The sequence below is a fragment of the Hordeum vulgare genome, chromosome 4H (genome assembly GCF_904849725.1).
Source record: "Hordeum vulgare subsp. vulgare chromosome 4H, MorexV3_pseudomolecules_assembly, whole genome shotgun sequence".
In the NCBI taxonomy this organism is placed as follows: Eukaryota; Viridiplantae; Streptophyta; class Magnoliopsida; order Poales; family Poaceae; genus Hordeum; species Hordeum vulgare.
The window spans coordinates 569,793,918-569,817,891 of record NC_058521.1 but is presented as its reverse complement, the minus strand read 5'-3'; the positions used below and the strand labels follow the sequence as shown (position 1 = coordinate 569,817,891).

The window sequence follows — 23,974 nt, the reverse complement described above, 5'->3', positions numbered from 1 at the left end:
CTGGTTCTCAAAAAAGAAGGAAAAAAAGGCAGGCGTTGTTGGACGGAAAAAAGGCAGGAATCGGACGGCGCACGGCCAAACCCCACCCGTGCGATGGACAATCGCAGCCGTCGACCATGTTTTCCGTAGGCCGTACTCCACCGAAGCCTATATATGCACACGGCCGTCTCGCGCCTACGCCTTCACGTCTCACGTACGAACACAAAACCCTCGCTGCCGCCGCCGGAGAGGAAGAAGAAGAAGAAGATGGGCCGCGTGATCAGGGCGCAGCGCAAGGGCGCGGGCTCGGTGTTCAAGTCGCACACGCACCACCGCAAGGGCCCGGCGCGGTTCCGGGCGCTGGACTACGGCGAGCGGAACGGGTACCTCAAGGGCGTGGTGACGGACATCGTGCACGACCCCGGCCGCGGCGCGCCGCTGGCCCGCGTCGACTTCCGCGACCCCATCCGCTACAAGCACCGCAAGGAGCTCTTCGTCGCCGCCGAGGGCATGTACACGGGTCAGTCCGTCTACTGCGGCCGCCGCGCCGTCGTCGCCATCGGCAACGTGCTCCCGCTCGCGTCCCTCCCCGAGGGCGCCGTCGTCTGCAACGTCGAGCAGCACGTCGGCGACCGCGGCGCCCTCGCCCGCGCCTCGGGCGACTACGCCATCGTCATCAGCCACAACGCCGACAGCGGCACCACCAGGCAAGTTTACTTGAAACTTGAAGATTGATCTCGCATGCATGCATGCATGGATCATGGATGGATGATCTGATTTGTTTTACGTGCGTGCAGGATCAAGCTGCCATCGGGGGCGAAGAAGGTGGTGCAGAGCGGGTGCAGGGCGATGGTGGGGCAGGTGGCCGGCGGCGGGAGGACGGAGAAGCCGCTGCTCAAGGCGGGCAGGGCCTTCCACAAGTTCAGGGTGAAGAGGAACAGCTGGCCCAGGGTGCGCGGCGTCGCCATGAACCCCGTCGACCACCCGCACGGTGGAGGCAACCACCAGCACATCGGACACGCGTCCACGGTCCGCCGCGACGCGCCTCCCGGGCAGAAGGTTGGACAGATCGGGGCTCGGAGGACCGGCAGGCTCAGGGGACAGGCCGCCGTCAACGCATCCAAGGACAGCAGGACCGCTTAGTTCAATTAGAGATCTTCATACGATATCATCATCGCTCATATTATGCTAGGTTATTACTTAGATTTCGGGACTTTTATACTATCTGTCATGCTTTCCATTGTGGATGAGATAATTATCGATCATATTAAGGCCCTGTTTGTAACCATCCAGATTATATAATTCAGCTTTTATAATCTATTTTATCTCCAAACAGGACAACTTATGGTGTAGATTATAAAAACTAGATGCATAGATTATTAAAAACTCATAATCTACTCTATACCAGCTAATTATTACCCTTGTAAAGTTGAAGATAATTACATTCCTACCACCACCACCCTCCTCTTTTAAAAAAAACAGAGGACAGACAAGTCATTATGCAATGTAAAACCTAGATTACAGTTTATATAATCTGTCCTTTAAACATGGTCACCTAGATTATTATAAACCAGATTATATAATCTATCTTCATAATCCAGATTATCATAATCTATTATGGTTCCAAACATGGCCTAATATTATGCTAGGTTATTACTCGGAGATTTCGTGACTATTATATCTGTCATGCTTTCATGCAAAACTAACTGCTTATACTTTTTCGAAAATCAAAAGCTGCAGAATAATTTATATCTTCACCTCTCCAGAAGATGTTAAGTACAACACCTGGATATGCAAATTTGCATCTTCACCTTCAAAAGACGTAAAAATGGTGACTGCGCACAAACCGCCCAACCGCTTTTATTTTCGTTCCGTCGGCCGTCATCCGCCCACCGCCGCCCCGGCCATGGCCGACTCCGACGATCCCGCCGCGGCCTTCGCCGACCATCGCCCGGGCCATGGCCGACTCCGATGACCATTGCTTGGGCCATGGCTGACTCTGCGTCGATGTCGCGTGGGCCTTGCCGCGAAAAATTCGAAGGTGGCCGTGTCTGCATCGTCCGATTTGCTGTGGCCGACGGCTGTGGCGTCCGCATCCGGTCAAGGAACCCCTACTCCATCTTCACCGCCGGCCATGGAGGAAGACGTGATCACCGCATCCAACAATGAAATTTTGCGCGTGCCTCGACCGGTTTTAGAGCAAATACAATAGAGCTGAGTCAGCTGGCTATAAGGAATAAAGTAGTATATTTTTGTTTAGTTGGAGGAGAGAGAAGATGAGAGAGAAGGTAAGCGGACTCTTAACTAAGAGCCAGCTCTAGCACGTGCTCCTAGACACTTTGTGAGTATGAAAGGTGGACCATATAATAAATAAGTAGTACACTCTTCTAACCAACTATTATACATGTTAGCTATAAGATGGCTATAGGTGACATGGCATGAGCTTACAGCCGGCAGCCGGCTCTACTATTGTACTTGCTCTTATACCTTCACTTTGCATCATCCACTGAGGTGTACTTTTACATCATCAATATACATCATCTGTTGGAATTGCCTCTTTTTTAATGTAAAATACACTTTTAGGTGATGTAATAAATTTAAATCTCCTAATTTTACATCTTCAAATTTGCATCATTTATTGAAGATGCTCTTGTATATGAAAAGTTCTACTCTTAAATTAGGATGATTATTCGCAGGAAAATGTTTGTACCGACCTATTCCATCGGTCGGTTCACGCACCATTGTGCTTGCTGCACCACGCAACACAGCGTAGAATTAAGAGAAAGATGTCTCTTTCAGCGATAATCTCACACCTACGAAAGAGGCCAGTACCATTTACTTATCCGAGGCCATTGTGAAATAAGTACTCTATGCATTTTGCATCTATGCAAGGCCATCAACAATAATTAAGGCAAACATTAATGATATTTTTTCGTATTAACAACCTATTTAATTCTTCATGCACGCACTTACTTCCTCCACTCAATTTTCTCGCATTCATGTGGGGTATAAAGGCATTGTTTCTTTAAAAAGTCATATGACTTTTTTTTTTAGTCGCAACTAAAAAGTCTTTAGTTTCTATCCGTTTCTTTTCAAGAACTAAACATGGACTAAAGGTCATTAAATGATATGCAAAAAGACCATGTTACCCCTAGTAATATACTACTCCCTCCTTTTCGGTTTATAGGGCTCAAATCTGAAATCTCATCAACCAAGGTGAATTGTGAGTGGATGACACTAGTTTAAACTAGCCAATGAAATATTTCTCACATATTCAATTTCCAAGGCAATAAATATAGCACCCTTCCTTTCATTGGACTTGGATGGTGGATGTAGAAAATGATGCATGCATAGTCATTCATCTCCTTTCTCTAAACTTTATGAATTAAATATGGCGTGAGACTCAAAGCATTTTAACTCATTTAGACTCAAAATGAGCCTAATATAATGGAAATCTATTTTTTTTAAATGAGCCCTATAAACAAATTCTCGCATTTGACATAAGTTCTCACAAATAAGTTTAAATTCAAACAAACATAACACGGTTTTACGCAAAAATAAAAGTCAAGTTCAGTACGACAAATGCAAAAGAGGGTCTTGCATCATCTTGGTCGATCTTCACTCCTTGCCATATCATGCCATGTTCAAGATCTATCTCCTTGCCATATCATGCCACCATATGGAGCAGAGTCTTCCATCCTCCTCTTCAAGATCGCTCTTCTTGTCATATCATGCCATGTTTTGGTGAGGTCGTCCATGTCATCGCGGTTCATTGACATGATCTTATTCTCTTCGGCGAGCAAGAACGATTCTTTGTCGATCAACTTCCACTTCTCGCACGTTTGAAGCAACTCCCAACAATGCTCTAGTTTGAAGAATTTGCCTTCCGAAGCTTCCATGTCTTTGTATCTATGTTGGGCAATCTTGTCCTACACAATGTGAACAAAGTGATGTAATCAATTCTCATGATGCAAATATGATGCAAACATGATTACACACGACTTGAACAAAGGCAAAACAAACTCACATAGCCGGACTCCACGGTGCCACTTGAAAGTGCATTGCGTACTTGCTCCAAGCAAGCTGGCCAACGGCTGCACATAGGCTTGATATTCTCCCAACGCCCTTCAAGCGACCAAAATGTGCGTGGAGTCGTATTGAGATACTTTGCCATAATGCGGAAGTATTGATTTTCGATCCTTTGACAATATCTCTTGGCGATTTGAAATGTACCCATGCATACATCAAAAGACACCGCACTCCATGCTTGGATCAAAGCTTGATCTTCCAAGACCGTGTAATTCTTCGATATTTGGCTATATTGAACGATTGACAAGTCATGAGCTATCGCAACAAATGGCGAAAACGAAAGGAAATGACCATGACCGAAGACGCATACCTTCCGGCCATTTCGTCGAACACCTCGCTTGCGGGGTGAGCAACACCGTTGAACGGCATCCCCGGGGCATCTCTTTCGGGATGGAGTGAGAGGATGAAGGAGGAGCCTGAATCCTCTTCCTCTTGACGCCTGCGACCTTGGTGACCTTCTCCGCCGCCGGCCGAGATCGCACAACAACCTTAGCGCCCGGAGCGTGAGCCTTCGCGGTGGGGGCTGTCGGATTTCCGCCCGACACGGCGCAGGCAGGGCCAACATGGCCGGCGACGAGAGTCGGGGAAGGCGCGACGCTAGCTTGAGCGACGGCGGGGCCAACATGGTCGGCGAGGAGATCCGGGGAAGGAGCGTGCGCGACCTCGACGGTGACGGGGGGGGGGGGGGGCAGCAAGTAGGCGTCCATGACAGCGAAGCACGGCCGCGGAGGATGCACCGGAGCGTGCGGTGGTGAGGCAATGGTGGCGGCGGGTGGGGAAAGCGGGAAAGGCCGCGCGGAAATGTCCCTCCCGCCAAATCTTGCTGCGATAGAGGCTGAGCTCGGGTCGGCCTCCCGGCCCGTGAAACTATAGGTTGTGGGGGGGGGGGGGGGTTACCGCGCCCCGCAAAAATATTTGCGGGCCGGGGCGGGATACGGGGTCTGATCGGTCAGGTTTTTCCGCACGGACCCGCACTTTGACGGTTATTTTGCGGGTCGGGCAGGATGCGGGGTCTGCTAGAGTGGCTCTTAGGCCTTGATTTCGCCAGGGCTGATTATACACACAGTAGTCTTCGAGAAGCAAATGAGGTTGCTCATATCTTAGCAAATAATTCTTTTACTAGTAGATCTTCCTTGTTCTGGGATTCTAGTACCCCTGACTTTATTTCTCATGCTATTGTAAACGATCTGGCTACCATTTGAGAAATAAAGTTCTAATGTTTCAAAAAAAAATGCCATGTGCTAAAGTAAAGAAAAATGCCATGGTGTATTGGAGTAGTTGCCATGCGTTTTTGACATGATGCAACCATGGAAATTTGCCAGCCTAAAAATGTAAAATGGTGAAAATTGCCATGCTCCAACAACATAAATTGGCATCCCAAAATGTGCTCGCTCATATTGCCATGTCGGGCGAACGCTCATAGTCCGTTCGGAGGGTGTGGGAGCGAACGCTTTGGGATTCATGTATAGCATCCAACGGCACATAAGGCGTTTGCTGCGAATCTAAATTTTTTTTGACGTCGGTACGGTAACATTTGGATATTTTTTGCTGCATTGGTGGTTACTGTGATCACTACTTTTGGGACATCAGTTACCTAATTTAGTAGATTTTTCTCCTTTTTAACCCCATTTAAGCAAAAGTGTGTCATGGTTTGCTTAATTGGATTAGGACGATGACTCCCAACATTTGCTCCCCCTTTTTTTTCTGACACGACATTTTTTTAAAAGAACCAGCATCCGCCGGCGTTCATATATTAAGCAGGGAGAAGATGATAAAAGCGTTCAAGATCAAGTGATCATGATGGGTTACAAGAGATGGTGAAGACAGAATCACCCTAATACCAAAACCCTGTCTAAAAACTAGCCTGGATCTTCCAACGGCGTCGCGAGGCATTTCGCTCCAGCTAATTTCCAAGAGTCCATGTCACAGCTGATTCTAACACGACATTTGCCGCATAGCCTTTCCTCGGTCAATTTTTTTTTTTACAAAATCATAGCTTGGTCTTCAACTCTCCATCCTAACGTTACCAAGTACCAACTTACCATAGCATGCTCATCCGTAAGATGCCAACTTCAATCATCGAGGTGTGACATTCTTCTTCTTCCCGCGAAGTGTGGCATATCCTCGCAAAAGAATAGCAAAGACGATTACTTGCTTTCGACTTGTCAACTCGATATCGTCATTTACAAATCTGATACAGTCATGTGATCCTTAATTCATGGGAACTTGAACAACTTTTATTCATTTTTGAATTTGAACTTGGATAAGCCCGACCTCAACGATGCTGGCCAGCCAGAAAACGTTCACAATTAAAATTCATGTTCGACGGATAACCTTCACAAGGTTTATAAATAAACAGTAGTATGGTCTGTGTGACAGTACGAAGAAGGAAAAGTAGCAGCGGCCAGCGGCAAGTACCTCCCATGCTAGCCATGCAAGACTTGTTGCTTCCCGTGACGCTCCTCGTCCTCGTCGTCGGCATCCTGCTCCGGCGTGCACGGCCGATCAAGGAAATGCAAACCCGCCTTGCCGCCGTCAAGTGGGGTCTCGTACGTGACTTCTCCGCTGCCTTGCGGCAGGAGGTCATCGTCACGGACCGTGTCAGCGCGCACCACCTCCTCGTCCGCGTCGGCGCCGGGGGCGCGTTTTGCAACCGTCCGCCGACGAGCGCGGCCAGCTTCGTCCTCTCGCGTCAGCGACACCACAACATAAGCTCTGCGCCCTATGGCTCGCTCTGGCGCGCCACCCGCCGCAACCTCGTTTCCGAGATCTTCCATCCGTCGTGCCTTCGCCTCTACGCCCCTGCCCGCGTCCGCGCGCTCCGCGGCCTCGTGGCGGACCTCCGTGAACAGTGCACGTCGAACGACGGCGTGGCCCTCGCCGCCGAGAGCATGCACGCTGCTATGTTCGGCCTGAACGCCACCATGTGCTTCGGCGACGACGTCGACGCGGGCCTCGTCCGCGCCATGGCCGACAACATGGAGGAGCTCATCTGGTCCGTCGTTGGGATGCGTGTCTTCGCCGCACTCCCGGCGTTGACCAGGCTAATCTACCGCGAACGGTGGAACAAGCTCGTCGCGCTGAGGCGGCAGCAGGAGGAGCTGTACCTCCCGCTCATCAATGCGCGACGTGGCCGGCGGCGCCGGCCATCTGGCGAAGCCCCAGCATACGTGGATACGCTCATCGACCTCCTGGTCGGAGACGGAAGAAACTCCGCCTACGGTGGGAATGCTCCCAGCCGCAAGCAAACGCTAACGGACGGTGAGCTCGTGGGGCTCTGCGCGGAGTTTCTTGGCGCCGGCACGGAGCCCCTGACCGCGGAGCTGCAGTGGATCATGGCGAACTTGGTGAAGCATCTGGACGTCCAGGAGGCCGTCAGGAGAGAGATCGAGGCTGTCGTCGGGTTGGAGGCCGATGAGGTCGGCGAGGAAGACCTTGGTAGGATGGAGTACCTCAACGCTGTCCTCATGGAGGCGCTCCGTCTGCACCCGAGCGTGCCCGCTGTGGCGAGGCAGGTGAGTAACTACTCCTTCCAGTACGAAAAAAACTATCTTCTATTTCTAATAAATCTCTTGTTTAAGAATTGAAATTCTTTCAATCCAATAAAAATAAAGGGTTTCTATTTACTGATGAAATTAAAATGGATAAATAGAAAAGGTTTTTTTGGACCGCATAGGATGGGACATGTGGTTACCAAACTCAAAATTCCCATATTCTAGAAAACGTTTTCATTTTTGAAAAAAATCTAGAACGCAAATCTTTATGCTAGCTTTTATTAATAGTACTAGCAAAATGAACCGTGCGTTGCAACGAGACAAAAAAAATATAATCTTCAATAATGATGACCACATTATGTTCACACATTATCGCTTGATTTTGAATTTTATGCACAAATGCAAGAAATTGTTTCTTCTTTTAAATTTATTCATAAGTTGAAGCAACCTTTACATTTTCAAAAGAAAATATCATGGTTGTCAAAAATCTTGGTAACTCAAAGAATTATTCTGAATTTCAAGAATTTTTTAAAAAAACATACAATAATAATCCGATCCATCCAACAGCTAATACTTCAAAATTCACATGACTATATTGTCCCAAAGATTTAGAAGCACTGAAGTTTAACTACATACATTAGATCTTTCGTGAACAATTCTAAAATCAAGAACATTTTATACAATTTACAAACATTTACTAAAAATCGTGAATATGTTTTATATTTCGAACGGGTTTAAATATTTTCTTTTGCATTGAAGACCAATTATACAAAAGACGAACACAATTTTTGATATTGGAGGATTTTATTTTAAATTCACAAACATTTTTTGAAATGCATGAAGTTTTTCTGAATAAACAAACATTTTTATAAATCAGAAATATATTTATTAAATTCACGGACATTGTTTTGGAATTTGCAAAAAAGTTATAAAAATCCGGTGCTTTTTTTGAATTCACAAACATTTTTTGAAATGCATCAAGTTTTTCTGAATAAACAAACATTTTTATAAATCAGAAATATATTTATTAAATTCACGGACATTGTTTTGGAATTTGCAAAAAAGTTATAAAAATCCGGCGCTTTTTTGAATCCACAAACATTTTATTTTTTATTATGCAAAAGTTTTTGTAATTCTAAATTATTTAAAATAGAAATAAGCAAAAATGGAACGGAAAAAATTAAATAAAAAAATAAACTATCAAAACAGGCATTAGCTATTTTTAAAATTTTAGGACATTTTTTAAATGCATTAACATATTTTGAATTAGAAAGCATTTTGTTAAATGCCTTTAATAATTTTTAATACATGCAATTTAATTTGAAATCATGGACTTTTCTTATTTTACGAACATTTTTTTCAAAATTGCAAACGTTGTATTGTATATGCGATCATTTTTTACAAAAACTCGGAGCAGTTTTTGAAGTCACAAATTTTTTACTTTTTAAAATATGCTGATTTAAAATTTTCATTTTATTAAAAGTTTAAAGGTTATTTGAAGTTCTAATTTATTTAAAATAGAAAAATACAAGGGAACTGAAAATAAATAAATAAATGGAACTAAAAAAACAGACGCGTGTGCATGGTCCGGCCCATATGTTGTGCTAGATATTCTCCCAGCATGTGGAGCGTAATATAGGTGGTTTTTACATGGGCTGGCCCAGTCCGAGATTTTTTGCTTTGTGAAACGTTTTTTATTACTTATATACGGGTGGCATGGTGGGTAATTTATACAACATTAGGAGCAATTTGAATGACGTACCACAGAAGCAATAGATGCTTTATTAATAGGTAAAGATTTACTAACCTTATGGTTTTTTATAAGACGGGTGGAAGTTGTAAGTCGTGTTACAAGAATACTCCACTTTTCATCATTCTAACAATAGAATCCTCATATTTTTTTTCCAAAATATGAGGATTATCTTTATGAAATACTATGAAGATTCTATTATGAAAAGTTCGTCGATAGGCTAATTAAGATTAGTCAGTCAAGGTCACACATACTTAATACTTCATCCCCTTGCTCGCAAGGTGATGCCCGAGGACCACGTAGTTCTGGACGGCCAGCGGGTCACGGCGGGGACGATCGTGCAGTTCCCGCTGGAGCGTCTAGGACGGGACAAGACGACGTGGGCCAACCCTGATGAATTTCAGCCGCAACGGTTCCTGGCTGGCGGCCGTGGCTACGGCGTGAGCCTTGTGGCGGCTGCAGGAAGCGCTGGAGAGATCAAGATGATGCCGTTCGGCGCGGGCAGGAGGATGTGCCCTGGCATGGGTGTCGCGATGCTTCACCTAGCGTACTTCGTGGCAAACCTCGTGAGGGAGTTTGAATGGACGGAGGCAGAAGGCGAGATGGTTGTCGACCTCGAGCCACATGTTGAGTTCTTGAACTTCATGAAACGACCACTACGTGCTAAGCTCACGCTGCGGAATAAGGGGGCTAGAGCTTCAGGAGCTTCTTCAGACCCATGAACAGCTATGGAGACAAGTCCTAAGAGAGCACAAGGCATAAGCTTGATCCAAAACTTTATAATGCACACAAACATCTAGGTTTTTTCTGGCTTCCATTATCTAAGTGTATTTTCCGAATTGTATCTAAGTTTATTGTTTGAGTCGTGTAATCAAAGTGTATACTGTATTGTGTGGCTCCATATTAATCTACCACAAAATGGCACATCTGTTCCTGCACTGCATTATAGGGGAATTTGTTTGACGTGTCTAGGCGATGCACGTGCACCAGCAAGAACTACATGGTGCTTCCCTTTCCGACAACCCTCCTTTCTCAAAATTGAAAGGGCATTGGTGATGGGATATTCATAATATGTAGGCCCATGAATAATCAAAATATCATAAATTATAGGGTCCATGCGGCAGACGGGTCCAGATCAGTCTCAACCACTCAAGAAGTTACTCGAACAACATTTGAGTTAAATTTAACTTGCATATCGTTGATATGAAGGGAGCTGAAAACCTTGTAGCAGAAAACTTGTCTAGGATGGAAAATGTTTTTGATGACCCACTACCTATTGATGATAACTTTCCTGATGAGGAACTTGCTTTTATAAATGTTTCACGTAATACTCCTTGGTATACAGATTATGCTAATTACATTATTGCTAAATATATTCCGCCAAGCTTCACCTCTCAACAAAAGAAAAAAGATTATTTTATGATTTGCGACATTACTTCTAGGATGACCCACATCTTTATGAAGAAAGAGTAGATGGTGTTATTAGACATTGTATACCTGAGCATGAACATGAATAGATCCTAAGGAAGTGTCACTCTGAGGCCTACAAACGACACCAAACTAGTGACAGAATTGCACACAAGGTATTACAATCTGGTTTGTATTGGCCTACTCTTTCTATAGATGCTCATACGTATGTCCTTTCATGTGATGAATGTCAAAGAGTTGGTAATATTGGTAAACATCACGAAATGCCTATGAATTATTTAATTGCTATTGAACCATTTGATGTATGAGGCTTTGATTTGATGGGACATTTTCCTTCCTCTAATTGGTATACTCATATTTTAGTTGCTATTGATTACGTTACTAAGTGGGTAGAAGCTATTCCAACTGGTAGCGTTGACCATAACATTGTAGGGGAACGTTGCATGGGAAACAAAAAAATCCTACGCACACGAAGACCTATCATGGTGATGTCCATCTATGAGAGGAGATTAGATCTATGTACCCTTATAGATCGCTAAGCGGGAAGCGTTAAGAAACGCGGTTGATGTAGTGGTACCACTTCGTGATTCAAATCACGATCGTCCCACGTTTCGTTCCGATCTAGCGCCGAACGGACGGCACCTCCGCGTTCAGCACACGTACAACTCGATGACGGTCTCGGCCTTCTTGATCCAGCAAGAGAGACGGAGAAGTAGATGAGTTCTCCGGCAGCGTGACGACGCTCTGGTGGTGGTGATGATCTACTCCTGCAAGGCTCCGCCCGAGCTCCGTAGAAATCCGATCTAGAGGCAAAACTATGTGGAATAGGCTTGAGTTGCACGTGGCAAAGTTGTGTCTCAAAAACCCAAAAACCACGAGTATATATAGGAGGAGGGGAGGGGCTAGCCTTGGGGCACAAGGGCCCCAAGGGTGCGCCGGCCGAAGTGGAGAGGAGGACTCCTTCTCCAATTCGGTTTGGGAAGGAGGAGTCATCCTCTTCCTTCCCACCTCCCTCTTTCCTTTTTTCCTTTCCTTTGGTATTTTTACTTGTGGCGCCATAGCCCTCTTGGGCTGGCTCCACCAGCCCACTAAGGACTTGGTGCGCCACCCTAAGGCCATGGGCTCACTCCCGGGTGGGTGGGCCCCTCCCGGTAATCACCCGGAACCCATTCGTCACTCCCGGTACACTGTCGGAAATGCCCGAAACTTTCCGGTGACCAAATGAAACCATCCTATATAACAATCTTCGTTTCCGAACTATTCCGGAAACCCTCGTGACGTCTGTGATCTCATCCGGGACTCCGAACAACATTTGGTAACCACACATATAACTCAACTATACTAAAACATCATCGAACCTTAAGTGTGCACACCCTGCGGGTTCGAGAACTATGCAGACATGACCTGAGACAACCCTCGGTCAATATCCAATAGATGGACCTAGATGCCCATATTGGATCCTACAGATTCTTTGAAGATCTTATCGGTTGAACCTCAGTGTCAAGGATTCATATAATCCCGTATGTCATTCCCTTTGTCCTTCGGTATGTTACTTGCCCGAGATTCGATCGTCGGTATCCGCCTACCTATTTCAATCTCGTTACCGGCAAGTCTCTTTACTCGTTCTGTAATACAAGATCATGTGACTTACACTTGGTCACATTGCTTGCAAGGCTTGTTTGTGATGTTGTTTTACAGAGTGGGCCCCGAGATACCTCTCCGTCACACGGAGTGACAAATCCCAGTATTGATCCATACTAACTCAACGGACACCTTCGAAGATACCTATAGAGCACTTTTATAGTCACCCAGTTACGTTGCGACGTTTGATACACACAAGGTATTCCTTCGGTGCCAGTGAGTTATATGATCTTATGGTCATAGGAATAAATTCTTGACACGCAGAAAACAATAGCAACAAAATGACATGGTCAATATGCTACGTTCATAGTTTGGGTCTAGTCCATCACATGATTCTCCTAATGATGTGATCTAGTTATCAATTGACAACACTTGCACATAGTCAGAAAACCTTGACTATCCTTGATCAACTGGCTAGCCAACTAGAGGCTTGCTAGGGACATTGTTTTGTCTATGTATCCACACATGTATCTATGTTTTCATTCAATAAAATTATAGCATGGATAATAAACGATTATCTTGAAACAGGAAATATAATAATAACTATTTTATCATTGCCTCTAGGGCATATTTCCAACAGTCTCCCACTAGCAGTAGAGTCAATAATCTAGTCCTCACATCGCCATGTGATTTACATTGAAATAAATCTAACACCCATACAGTTCTGGTGTTGATCATGTTTTGTCCGTGTAAGAGGTTTAGTCAGCGGATCTGCTACATTCATATCCATGTGCACTTTGCAAATATTTACGTCCTCTCCTTCGACGTAGTCGCGGATGAGGTTGAAGCGTCGTTTGATGTGCCTGGTCTTCTTGTGAAACCTTGGTTCCTTTTCTAAAGCAATGTCACCAGTGTTTTCACAGAACAGAGTTATTGGATTTAGTGCGCTCGGCACAACTCCAAGATCCGTCATGAACTGCTTCATCCAGACAACCTCCTTAGCTGCCTCTGAGGCAGCCATGTACGCCGCTTCACATGTAGAATATGCTACGATGCTTTGCTTGGAACTGCACTAGCTTACTGCACCCCCATTAAGAATAAATACGTATCCGGTTTGAGACTTAGAGTCATCTGGATCAGTGTCAAAGCTTGCGTCGACGTAACCCTTTACGACGAGCTCTTCGTCACCTTCATGTCTGCATAGTTCTTGAACCCGCAGGGTCTGCACACTTAAGGTTCGTCGTTGTTTTATGCGTATTTGAGTTATATGGTTGGTTACCGAATGTTGTTCGGAGTCCCGGATGAGATCACGGACGTCACGAGGGTTTCCGGAATGGTCCGGAAACGAAGATTGATATATAGGATGACCTCATTTGATTACCGGAAGGTTTTCGGAGATACCGGGAATGACGAATGGGTTCCGGGTGTTCACCGGGGGGGGGGGGACCCACCCCGGGGAAGCCCATAGGCCTTGGGGGTGGCGCACCAGCCCTTAGTGGGCTGGTGGGACAGCCCAAGAAGGCCCTATGCGCCATAGGAAGAAAATCAAAGAGAAAAAATGAGGAGGTGGGAAAAAGGGGAAGGACTCCTCCTTCCAAACCTAGTTGGATTCGGTTTGGAAGGGGAGGACTCCCCCCCTTTGGCTCGGCCGACCCCCTTGGGGCTCCTTGAGCCCCAAGGCAAGGCTCCCCCTCTCTCACCTATATATACGGAGGTTTTAGGGCTGATTTGAGACAACTTTGCCATGGCAGCCCGACCACATATCTCCACGGTTTTACCTCTAGATCGCGTTTGTGCGGAGCTCGGGCGGAGCCCTGCTGAGATTAGATCACCACCAACCTCCGGAGTGCCGTCACGCTGCCGGAGAACTCATCTACATCTCCTCTCTCTTGCTGGATCAAGAAGGCCGAGATCATCGTCGAGCTGTACGTGTGCTGAACGCGGAGGTGTCGTCCGTTCGGCACTAGATCGTGGGGCGGATCGCGGGACGGTTCGCGGGGCGGATCGAGGGACGTGAGGACGTTCCACTACATCAACCGCGTTTCTTAACGCTTCTGCTATGCGATCTACAAGGGTACGTAGATCGAATATCCCCTCTCGTAGATGGACATCACCATGATAGGTCTTCGTGCGCCTAGGAAATTTTTTGTTTCCCATGCGACGTTCCCCAACAGTGGCATCATGAGCTAGGTTCATGCGTAGATGTCTTCTCGAGTAGAAGACAAAAGTTTTTGTGGGCGGTGATGTGCGTTTTGCTGCCCTCCTTAGTTTTTTCTTGATTCCGCGGTATTGTTGGATTGATGCGGCTCGGACCGACATTACTCGTACGCTTACGAGAGACTGGTTTCATCGCTACGAGTAACCCCGTTGCTCAAAGATGACTGGCAAGTGTCAGTTTCTCCAACTTTAGTTGAATCGGATTTGACCGAGGAGGTCCTTGTATAAGGTTAAATAGCAATTCATATATCTCCGTTGTGGTGTTTGCGTAAGTAAGATGCGATCATACTAGATACCCATGGTCACCACGTAAAACATGCAACAACAAAATTAGAGGACGTCTAACTTGTTTTTGCAGGGTATGCTTGTGATGTGATATGGCCAATGATGTGATGTGATATATTGGATGTATGAGATGATCATGTTGTAATAGATAATATCGACTTGCACGTCGATGGTACGGCAACCGGCAGGAGCCATAGGGTTGTCTTTAAACTAACGTTTGTGCTTGCAGATGCGTTTACTATTTTGCTAGGAAGTAGCTTTAGTAGTAATAGCATGAGTAGCACGACAACCCCGATGGCGACACGTTGATGGAGATCATGGTGTGGCGCCGGTGACAAGAAGATCGTGCCGGTGCTTTGGTGATGGAGATCAAGAAGCACGTGATGATGGCCATATCATGTCACTTATGAATTGCATGTGATGTTAATCCTTTTTTGCACCTTATTTTGCTTAGAACGACGGTAGCATTATGAGGTGATCTCTCACTGAAATTTCAAGACGAAATTGTGTTCTCCCCGACTGTGCACCGTTGCTACAGTTCGTCGTTTCGAGACACCACGTGATGATCGGGTGTGATAGACTCAACGTTCACATACAACGGGTGCAAAACAGTTGCGCACGCGGAACACTCGGGTTAAGCTTGACGAGCCTAGCATGTGCAGACATGGCCTCGGAACACATGAGACCGAAAGGTCGATCATGAATCATATAGTTGATATGATTAGCATAGGGATGCTTACCACTGAAGCTATATTCAACTCACGTGATGATCGGACTTGAGCTAGTGTAAGTGGGTCATGAACCACTCAAATGACTAGAGAGATGTACTTTTTGAGTGGGAGTTTAGCAAGTAATTTGATTAAGTTAAACTCTAATTATCTTGAACATAGTCTAAGTCCACTTTGAATATATTTGTGTTGTAGATCATGGCTCACGCGACAGTCACCCTGAATTTTAATACGTTCCTAGAGAAAGCTAAGTTGAAAGATGATGGAAGCAACTTTGTAGACTGGGGTCGTAATGTTAAGCTAATCATACAAGCTGGGAAGAAGGATTATGTCCTTAATGCTGCGCTAGGAGATGAACCACCCGCTACGGCTGACCAGGATGTTAAGAACGCTTGGTTAACACATAAGGAGGACTACTCAGTAGTTCAATGTGCAGTCTTGTATGGCTTAGAACCAGGACTTCAACGTCGCTTTGAGCGTCATGGAGCATATGAGATGTTCCAGGAGTTGAAGTTTATCTTTCAGAAGAACGCCCGGATCGAGAGGTATGAGACCTCCGGTAAATTCTATGCTTGCAAGATGGAGGAGAATTCGTGTGTCAGTGAACATGTGCTCAAAATGTCTGGGTACTCAAACCGTCTAGCTGAGCTGGGGATTGAACTCCCGCAAGAGGCTATCACTGACAGAATCCTTCAATCACTGCCGCCAAGTAAGGGCTTTGTGTTGAACTACAACATGCAAGGGATGAACAAGTCACCCGGCGAGTTGTTTGCGATGCTGAAAGTCGCAGAGTCTGAACTCCGTAAAGAGCATCAAGTGTTGATGGTGAATAAGACCACTAGTTTCAAGAGAAACGGCAAAGGCAAGAAGGGTAATTCAAAGAAGAGCGGCAAGCCTGTTGCCAATCCGACGAAGAAACCCAAAGCTAGACCTAAGCCTGAAACAGAGTGCTACTATTGCAAGGGTATGGGTCACTCGAAGCGCAATTGCCCCAAGTATCTGGCAGATAAGAAGGCGGCCAAAGAAAAATCAGGTATATTTGATATACATGTTATTGATGTGTACTTAACCGACTCTCATAGTAGTGCCTGGGTATTCGATACCGGTTCTGTTGCTCATATTTGCAACTCGAAACAGGAATTGCAGAATAGACGAAGGCTGGCGAAAGATGAAGTGACGATGCGCGTAGGAAATGGTTCCAAGGTTGATGCAATCGCCGTCGGAACAGTTTCACTTCAGTTACCATCAGGATTAGTTATGAACTTGAATCATTGTTATTTAGTGCCTGCGTTGAGCATGAACATTATATCTGGATCTTGTTTATTGCGAGACGGTTACTCTTTTAAGTCAGAGGATAATGGTTGTTCTATTTCTATGAGTAACATATTTTATGATCATGCACCCAATGTGAGAGATTGTTCATATTGAATCTTGATAGTGATACACATATACATAACATTGAGACCAAAAGAGTTAGAGTTAACAATGATAGCGCCATATTTTTGTGGCACTGCCGCTTAGGTCATATTGGTGTAAAGCGCATGAAGAAACTCCATGCCGATGGACTTTTGGAGTCACTTGACTTTGATTCACTTGACACGTGCGAACCATGCCTCATGGGCAAGATGACTAAAACTCCGTTCTCCGGAACAACGGAGTGTGCCAGTGACTTGTTGGAAATCATACATACCGATGTGTGCGGTCCGATGAGCGTAGAGGCACGCGGCGGATATCGTTATTTTCTCACCTTCACTGACGATTTGAGTAGGTATGGTTATGTCTACTTAATGAAGCACAAGTCTGAAACATTGGAAAAGTTCAAGCAATTTCAGAGTGAAGTTGAAAATCATCGTAACAAGAAGATCAAGTTCCTACGGTCTGATCGTGGGGGTGAATATGTGAGTTTCGAGTTTGGTGCTCACTTAAGACAATGTGGAATTATTTCACAATTAACACCGCCTCGAACACCACAGTGTAATGGTGTGTCCAAATGTCGTAATCGTACTTTATTAGAGATGGTGCGATCTATGATGTCTCTTACCGATTTGCCGTTATCGTTTTGGGGTTATGCATTAGACATAGCTGCATTCACTTTAAATAGGGCACCATCAAAATCCGTTGAGACGACACCATACGAACTGTGGTATGGCAAAAGGCCAAAGTTGTCGTTTCTTAAAGTTTGGGGATGTGATGCTTACGTCAAAAAGCTTCAGCCTGCAAAACTGGAACCCAAAGCGGAAAAGTGCATCTTCATAGGTTACCCAAAAGAGACAGTTGGGTACACCTTCTATCTCAAATCCGAGGGCAAAGTGTTTGTTGCTAAAAACAGAGCTTTTCTCGAGAAGGAGTTTCTCTCGAGAGAATTGAGTGGGAGGAAGATAGAACTTGATGAGGTTGTCGAACCTCTCATCCCTCTAGATGGTGGCGCAGGGCAAGGGGAAACCTCTGTCGTTGCGACGCCGGTTGAGGAGGAAGTTAATGATAATGATCATGAAACTCCGGTTCAAGTTCCTGTCGAACCACGCAGGTCGACGAGACCACGTGCTGCTCCAGAGTGGTACGGTAATCCCGTTTTGTCAATCATGTTGTTAGACAACAATGAACCTGCAAATTATGAAGAAGCAATGGTGGGCCCAGATTCCAACAAATGGCTAGAGGCCATGAAGTCCGAGATAGGATCCATGTATGAAAACAAAGTGTGGACTTTGGAAGTACTACCTGAGGGCCGCAAGGCTATTCAGAACAAATGGATCTTTAAGAGGAAGACGGACGCTGACGGCAATGTGACCGTTTATAAAGCTCGACTTGTGACAAAGGGTTTTTCACAAGTTCAAGGAGTTGACTACGATGAGACATTCTCACCCGTAGCGATGCTTAAGTCCGTCAGAATCATGTTAGCAATAGCTGCATTTTTCGATTATGAAATCTGGCAGATGGATGTCAAAACGGCGTTCCTTAACGGTTTCCTTAAGGAAGAGTTGTATATGATGCAACCCGAAGGTTTTGTCGATCCTAAGAATGCTGACAAGGTGTGCAAGCTCCAGGGATCCATTTATGGACTGGTGCAAGCATCTCGGAGTTGGAACAAACGCTTTGATGAGGTGATCAAAGCATTTGGGTTTATACAAGTGGTTGGAGAATCTTGTATTTACAAGAAAGTGAGTGGGAGCTCTGTGGCATTTCTAATATTATATGTGGATGACATATTGCTGATTGGAAACAACATAGAGTTTTTGGAGAGCATAAAGGATTACTTGAATAAAAGTTTCTCTATGAAGGACCTAGGAGAAGCTGCTTACATTCTAGGCATTAAGATCTACAGGGATAGATCAAAACGCCTGATATGACTTTCACAAAGTACATACCTGGATAAAGTTTTGAAGAGGTTCAAAATGGAACAGTCCAAGAAAGGGTTCTTGCCAGTTTTACAAGGTACGAGATTGAGTAAGACTCAGTGCCCAGCAATTCATGAGGATAGAGAGCATATGAGCACCGTCCCCTATGCTTCAGCCATAGGTTCTATCATGTATGCAATGCTGTGCAGTAGACCGGACGTTAGCCTGGCCATAAGTATGGCAGGCAGGTTCGAGAGTAATCCAGGAGTGGATCACTGGACGGCGGTCAAGAATATCTTGAAGTACCTGAAAAGGACTAAGGAGATGTTACTCGTGTATGGAGGTGACGAAGAGCTCGCCGTAAAAGGTTACGTCGATGCAAGCTTTGACACAGATCCGGACGACTCTAAGTCGCAGACCGGATACGTATTTATTCTTAATGGGGGTGCGGTAAGCTGGTGCAGTTCCAAGCAAAGCGTCGTAGAAGATTCTACATGTGAAGCGGAGTACATGGCTGCCTTGGAGCCGGCTAAGGAGGGTGTCTGGATGAAGCAGTTCATGACGGATCTTAGAGTGGTGCCAAGCGCACTGAATCCAATAACCTTGTTCTGTGAGAACACGGGTGCCATTGCCCTAGCAAAGGAACCACGGTTTCACAAGAAGTCCAGACACATCAAGCGACGCTTCAACCTCATCCGCGACTACCTCGAAGGGGAGGACGTAAATATATGCAAAGTGCACACAGATCTGAATGTAGCAGACCTGCTGACTAAACCTCTTCCACGGGCAAAGCATGATCAACACCAGAACTGTATGGGTGTTAGATTTATTACAATGTAATTCGCATGATGATGTGAGGGCTAGATTATTGACTCTAGTGCAAGTGGGAGACTGTTGGAATTATGCCCTAGAGGCAATAATAAATATAGTTATTATTATAATTCCTGTATCAAGATAATCATTTATTATGCATGCTATAATCGTATTGAATGAAGACTTATATACATGTGTGGATACATAGACAAAACACTGTCCCTAGCAAGCCTCTAGTTGGCTAGCCAGTTGATCAAAGATAGTCAGGGTCTTCTGATTATGAACAAGGTGTTGTTGCTTGATAACTGGATCACGTCATTAGGAGAATCACGTGATGGACTAGACCCAAACTAATAGACGTAGCATGTTGATCGTGTCATTTTGTTGCTACTGTTTTCTGCGTGTCAAGTATTTGTTCCTATGACCATGAGATCATATAACTCACTGACACCAGAGGAATGCTTTGTGTGTATCAAACGTTGCAACGTAACTGGGTGACTATAAAGATGCTCTACAGGTACCTCCGAAGGTGTTCGTTGAGTTAGTATGAATCGAGACTGGGATTTGTCACTCCGTGTGACGGAGAGGTATCTCGGGACCCACTCGGTAATACAACATCACACACAAGCCTTGCAAGCAATGTGACTTAGTGTAAGTTGCGGGATCTTGTATTACGGAACGAGTAAAGAGACTTGCCGGTAAACGAGATTGAAATAGGTATGCGGATACTGACGATCGAATCTCGGGCAAGTAACATACCGAAGGACAAAGGGGATGACGTACGGGATTATATGAATCCTTGGCAGTGAGGTTCAAACGATAAGATCTTCGTAGAATATGTGGGATCCAATATGGGCATCCATGTCCCGCTATTGGATATTGACCGAGGAGTCACTCGGGTCATGTCTGCATAGTTCTCGAACCCGCAGGGTCTGCACACTTAAGGTTCGACGTTGTTTTATGCGTATTTGAGTTATATGGTTGGTTACCGAATGTTGTTCGGAGTCCCGGATGAGATCACGGACATCACGAGGGTTTCTGGAATGGTCCGGAAACGAAGATTGATATATAGGATGACCTCATTTGATTACCGGAAGGTTTTCGGAGTTATCGGGAATGACGAATGGGTTCCGGGTGTTCACCGGGGGGGGGGGGGGGCAACCCACCCCGGGGAAGCCCATAGGCCTTGGGGGTGGCGCACCAGCCCTTAGTGGGCTGGTGGGACAGCCCAAGAAGGCCCTATGCGCCATAGGAAGAAAATCAAAGAGAAAAAAAAGAGGAGGTGGAAAAAAGGGGAAGGACTCCTCCTTCCAAACCTAGTTGGATTCGGTTTGGAAGGGGAGGACTCCCCCCCCTTTGGCTTGGCTGACCCCCTTGGGGCTCCTTGAGCCCCAAGGCAAGGCTCCCCCTCTCCCACCTATATATACGGAGGTTTTTGGGCTGATTTGAGACAACTTTGCCACGACAGCCCGACCACATATCTCCACGGTTTTACCTCTAGATCGCGTTTCTGCGGAGCTCGGGCGGAGCCCTGCTGAGATTAGATCACCACCAACCTCCGGAGCACCGTCACGCTGCCGGAGAACTCATGTACCTCTCCGTCTCTCTTGCTGGATCAAGAAGGCTGAGATCATCGTCGAGCTGTACGTGTGCTGAACGCGGAGGTGCCGTCCGTTCGGCACTAGATCGTGGGACGGATCGCGAGACGGTTCGTGGGGCGGATCGAGGGACGTGAGGATGTTCCACTACATCAACCGCGTTTCTTAACACTTCTGCTGGGTGATCTACAAGGGTACGTAGATCGAATATCCCCTCTCGTAGATGGACATCACCATGATAGGTCTTCCTGCGCGTAGGAAATTTTTTGTTTCCCATGCGACGTTCCCCAACATATTTCCAACAGTCTCCCACTTGCAGTAGAGTCAATAATCTAGTCCTCACATCGCCATGTGATTTACATTGAAATAAATCTAACACCCATACAATTCTGGTGTTGATCATGTTTTGCCCGTGGAAGAGGTTTAGTCAGCAGATCTGCTGCATTCATATCCGTGTGCACTTTGCAAATATTTACGTCCTCTCCTTCGACGTAGTCGCGGATGAGGTTGAAACGTCGTTTGATGTGCCTGGTCTTCTTGTGAAACCTTGGTTCCTTTGCTAAAGCAATGTGACCAGTGTTGTCATAAAACAGAGTTATTGGATTTAGTGCGCTCGGCACAACTCCAAGATCCGTCATGAACTGCTTCATCCAGACACCCTCCTTAGCTGCCTCTAAGGTAGCCATGTACTCCGCTTCACATGTAGAATCTGCTATGATGCTTTGCTTGGAACTGCACTAGCTTACTGCACCCCCATTAAGAATAAATACGTATCCAGTTTGAGACTTAGAGTCATCTGGATCAGTGTCAAAGCTTGCGTCGACGTAACCCTTTACGACGAGCTCTTCGTCACCTTCATAAACGAGAAACATTTCCTTACTCCTTTTCAGGTACTTCAGAATATTCTTGACCGCCGTCCAGTGATCCACTCCTAGATTACTTTGAATCCTGCCTGCCATACTTATGGCCAAGCTGACATTTGGTCTAGTGCGCAACATTGCATACATGATAGAACCTATGGCTGAAGCATAGGGGACAGAACTCATTTGTTCTCTATCGTCCGCAGTTGTTGGGCACTGAGTCGTACTCAATTTTATACCTTGTAACACTGGCAAGAACCCCTTCTTGGATTGTTCCATTTTGAACTTCTTGAAAACTTTATCAAGGTATGTGCTTTGTGAAAGTCCTATCAGGCGTCTCGATCTATCCCTATAGATATTAATGCCTAGAATGTAAGCAGCTTCTCTTAGGTCCTTCATAGAGAAACTTTTATTCAAGTAATCCTTTACGCTCTCCAAAAAACTCCACATTGTTTCCAATCAGCAATATGTCATCCACAAATAATATTAGAAACGCCATAGAGCTCCCACTCACTTTCTTGTAAATACAAGATTCTCCAACCACTTGTATAAACCCAAATGCTTTGATCACCTCATCAAAGCGCTTATTCCAACTCCGAGATGCTTTCCGCGGTCCATAAATGGATCGCTGGAGCTTGCATACTTTGTTAGCATTCTTCGGATCGACAAAACCTTCAGGTGGCATCATATACAACTCTTCCTTAAGAAAACCGTTAAGGAACGCCGTTTTGACATCCATGTGCCAGATTTCATAATCGAAAAATGCAGCTATTGCTAACATGATTCAGACGGATTTAAGCATCGCTACCAGTGAGAACGTCTCATCGTAGTAAACTCCTTGAACTTGTGAAAAACCTTGTGCCACAAGTCGAGCTTTATAAATGGTCACATTACTGGTTGCGTCCGTCTTCTTCTTAAAGATCAATTTGTTCTGAATAGCCTTTCGGCCTTCAGGCAATACTTCCGAAGTCCACACTTTGTTTTCATACATAGATCCTATCTCGGACATCATGGCCTCCGGCCATTTGTTGGAATCCGGGCCCACCATTGCTTCTTCATAATTCGCACGTTCATTGTTGTCTAACAACATGATTGATAAGACATGATTATCGTACCACTCAGAAGTAGTACGTGATCTTGCCGACCTGCGAGGTCCGATAGGAACTTGATCTGAAGTTTCATGATCATCATCATTAACTTCCTCCTCAACCGGCGTCGCTTCGACAGAGGTTTTCCCCTGCCCTGCACCACCATCTAGAGGAATTAGAGGTTCGACAACCTCATCAAGTTCTATCTTCCTCCCACTCAATTCTTTCGAGACAAACTCCTTCTCAAGAAAAGCTTCGTTCTAAGCAACAAACACTTTGCCCTCGTATTTGAGATAGAAGGTGTACCCAACTTTCTCCTTTGGGTAACCTATGAAGACGCACTTTTCCGCTTTGGGTTCCAGCTTTTCAAGCTGAAGCTTTTTGACATAAGCATCACATCCCCAAACTGTAAGAAACGACAACTTCGGTCTTTTGACATACCACAGTTCGTATGGTGTCGTCTCAACGGATTTTGATGGTGCCCTATTTAAAGTGAATGCAGCTGTCTCTAATGCATAACCCCAAAATGATAACGGCAAATCGGTAAGAGACATCATAGATCGCACCATTTCTAACAAAGTACAATTATGAAGTTCGGACACACCATTACGCTGTGGTGTTCCAGGCGGTGTCAACTGTGAAACAATTCCATATTGTCTTAAGTGAGCACCAAACTCGAAACTCAGATATTCACCCCCATGATCAGAACGTAGGACACTTGATCTTCTT

The 23,974-nt window shown here is 45.5% G+C and overlaps 2 protein-coding genes across 2 annotated transcripts; both read left to right on the top strand.

The window, feature by feature from the left end:
• Positions 1-246: 246 nt before the first annotated feature.
• On the top strand, positions 247-1,128 carry LOC123447113 (60S ribosomal protein L8-1-like). The gene is made up of 2 exons (XM_045123683.1): positions 247-686; positions 777-1,128. The coding sequence occupies exons 1-2, from the start codon at positions 247-249 to the stop codon at positions 1,120-1,122; spliced, it is 786 nt and encodes a 261-aa protein (XP_044979618.1). The 3' UTR covers positions 1,123-1,128.
• A 5,360-nt stretch (positions 1,129-6,488) lies between these two features.
• On the top strand, positions 6,489-10,206 carry LOC123447112 (cytochrome P450 89A2-like). The gene is made up of 2 exons (XM_045123682.1): positions 6,489-7,583; positions 9,594-10,206. Exons 1-2 carry the CDS (start codon positions 6,492-6,494, stop codon positions 10,032-10,034), a joined length of 1,533 nt encoding a protein of 510 aa, XP_044979617.1. The 5' UTR covers positions 6,489-6,491; the 3' UTR covers positions 10,035-10,206.
• The last annotated feature ends 13,768 nt before the right edge of the window (positions 10,207-23,974 follow it).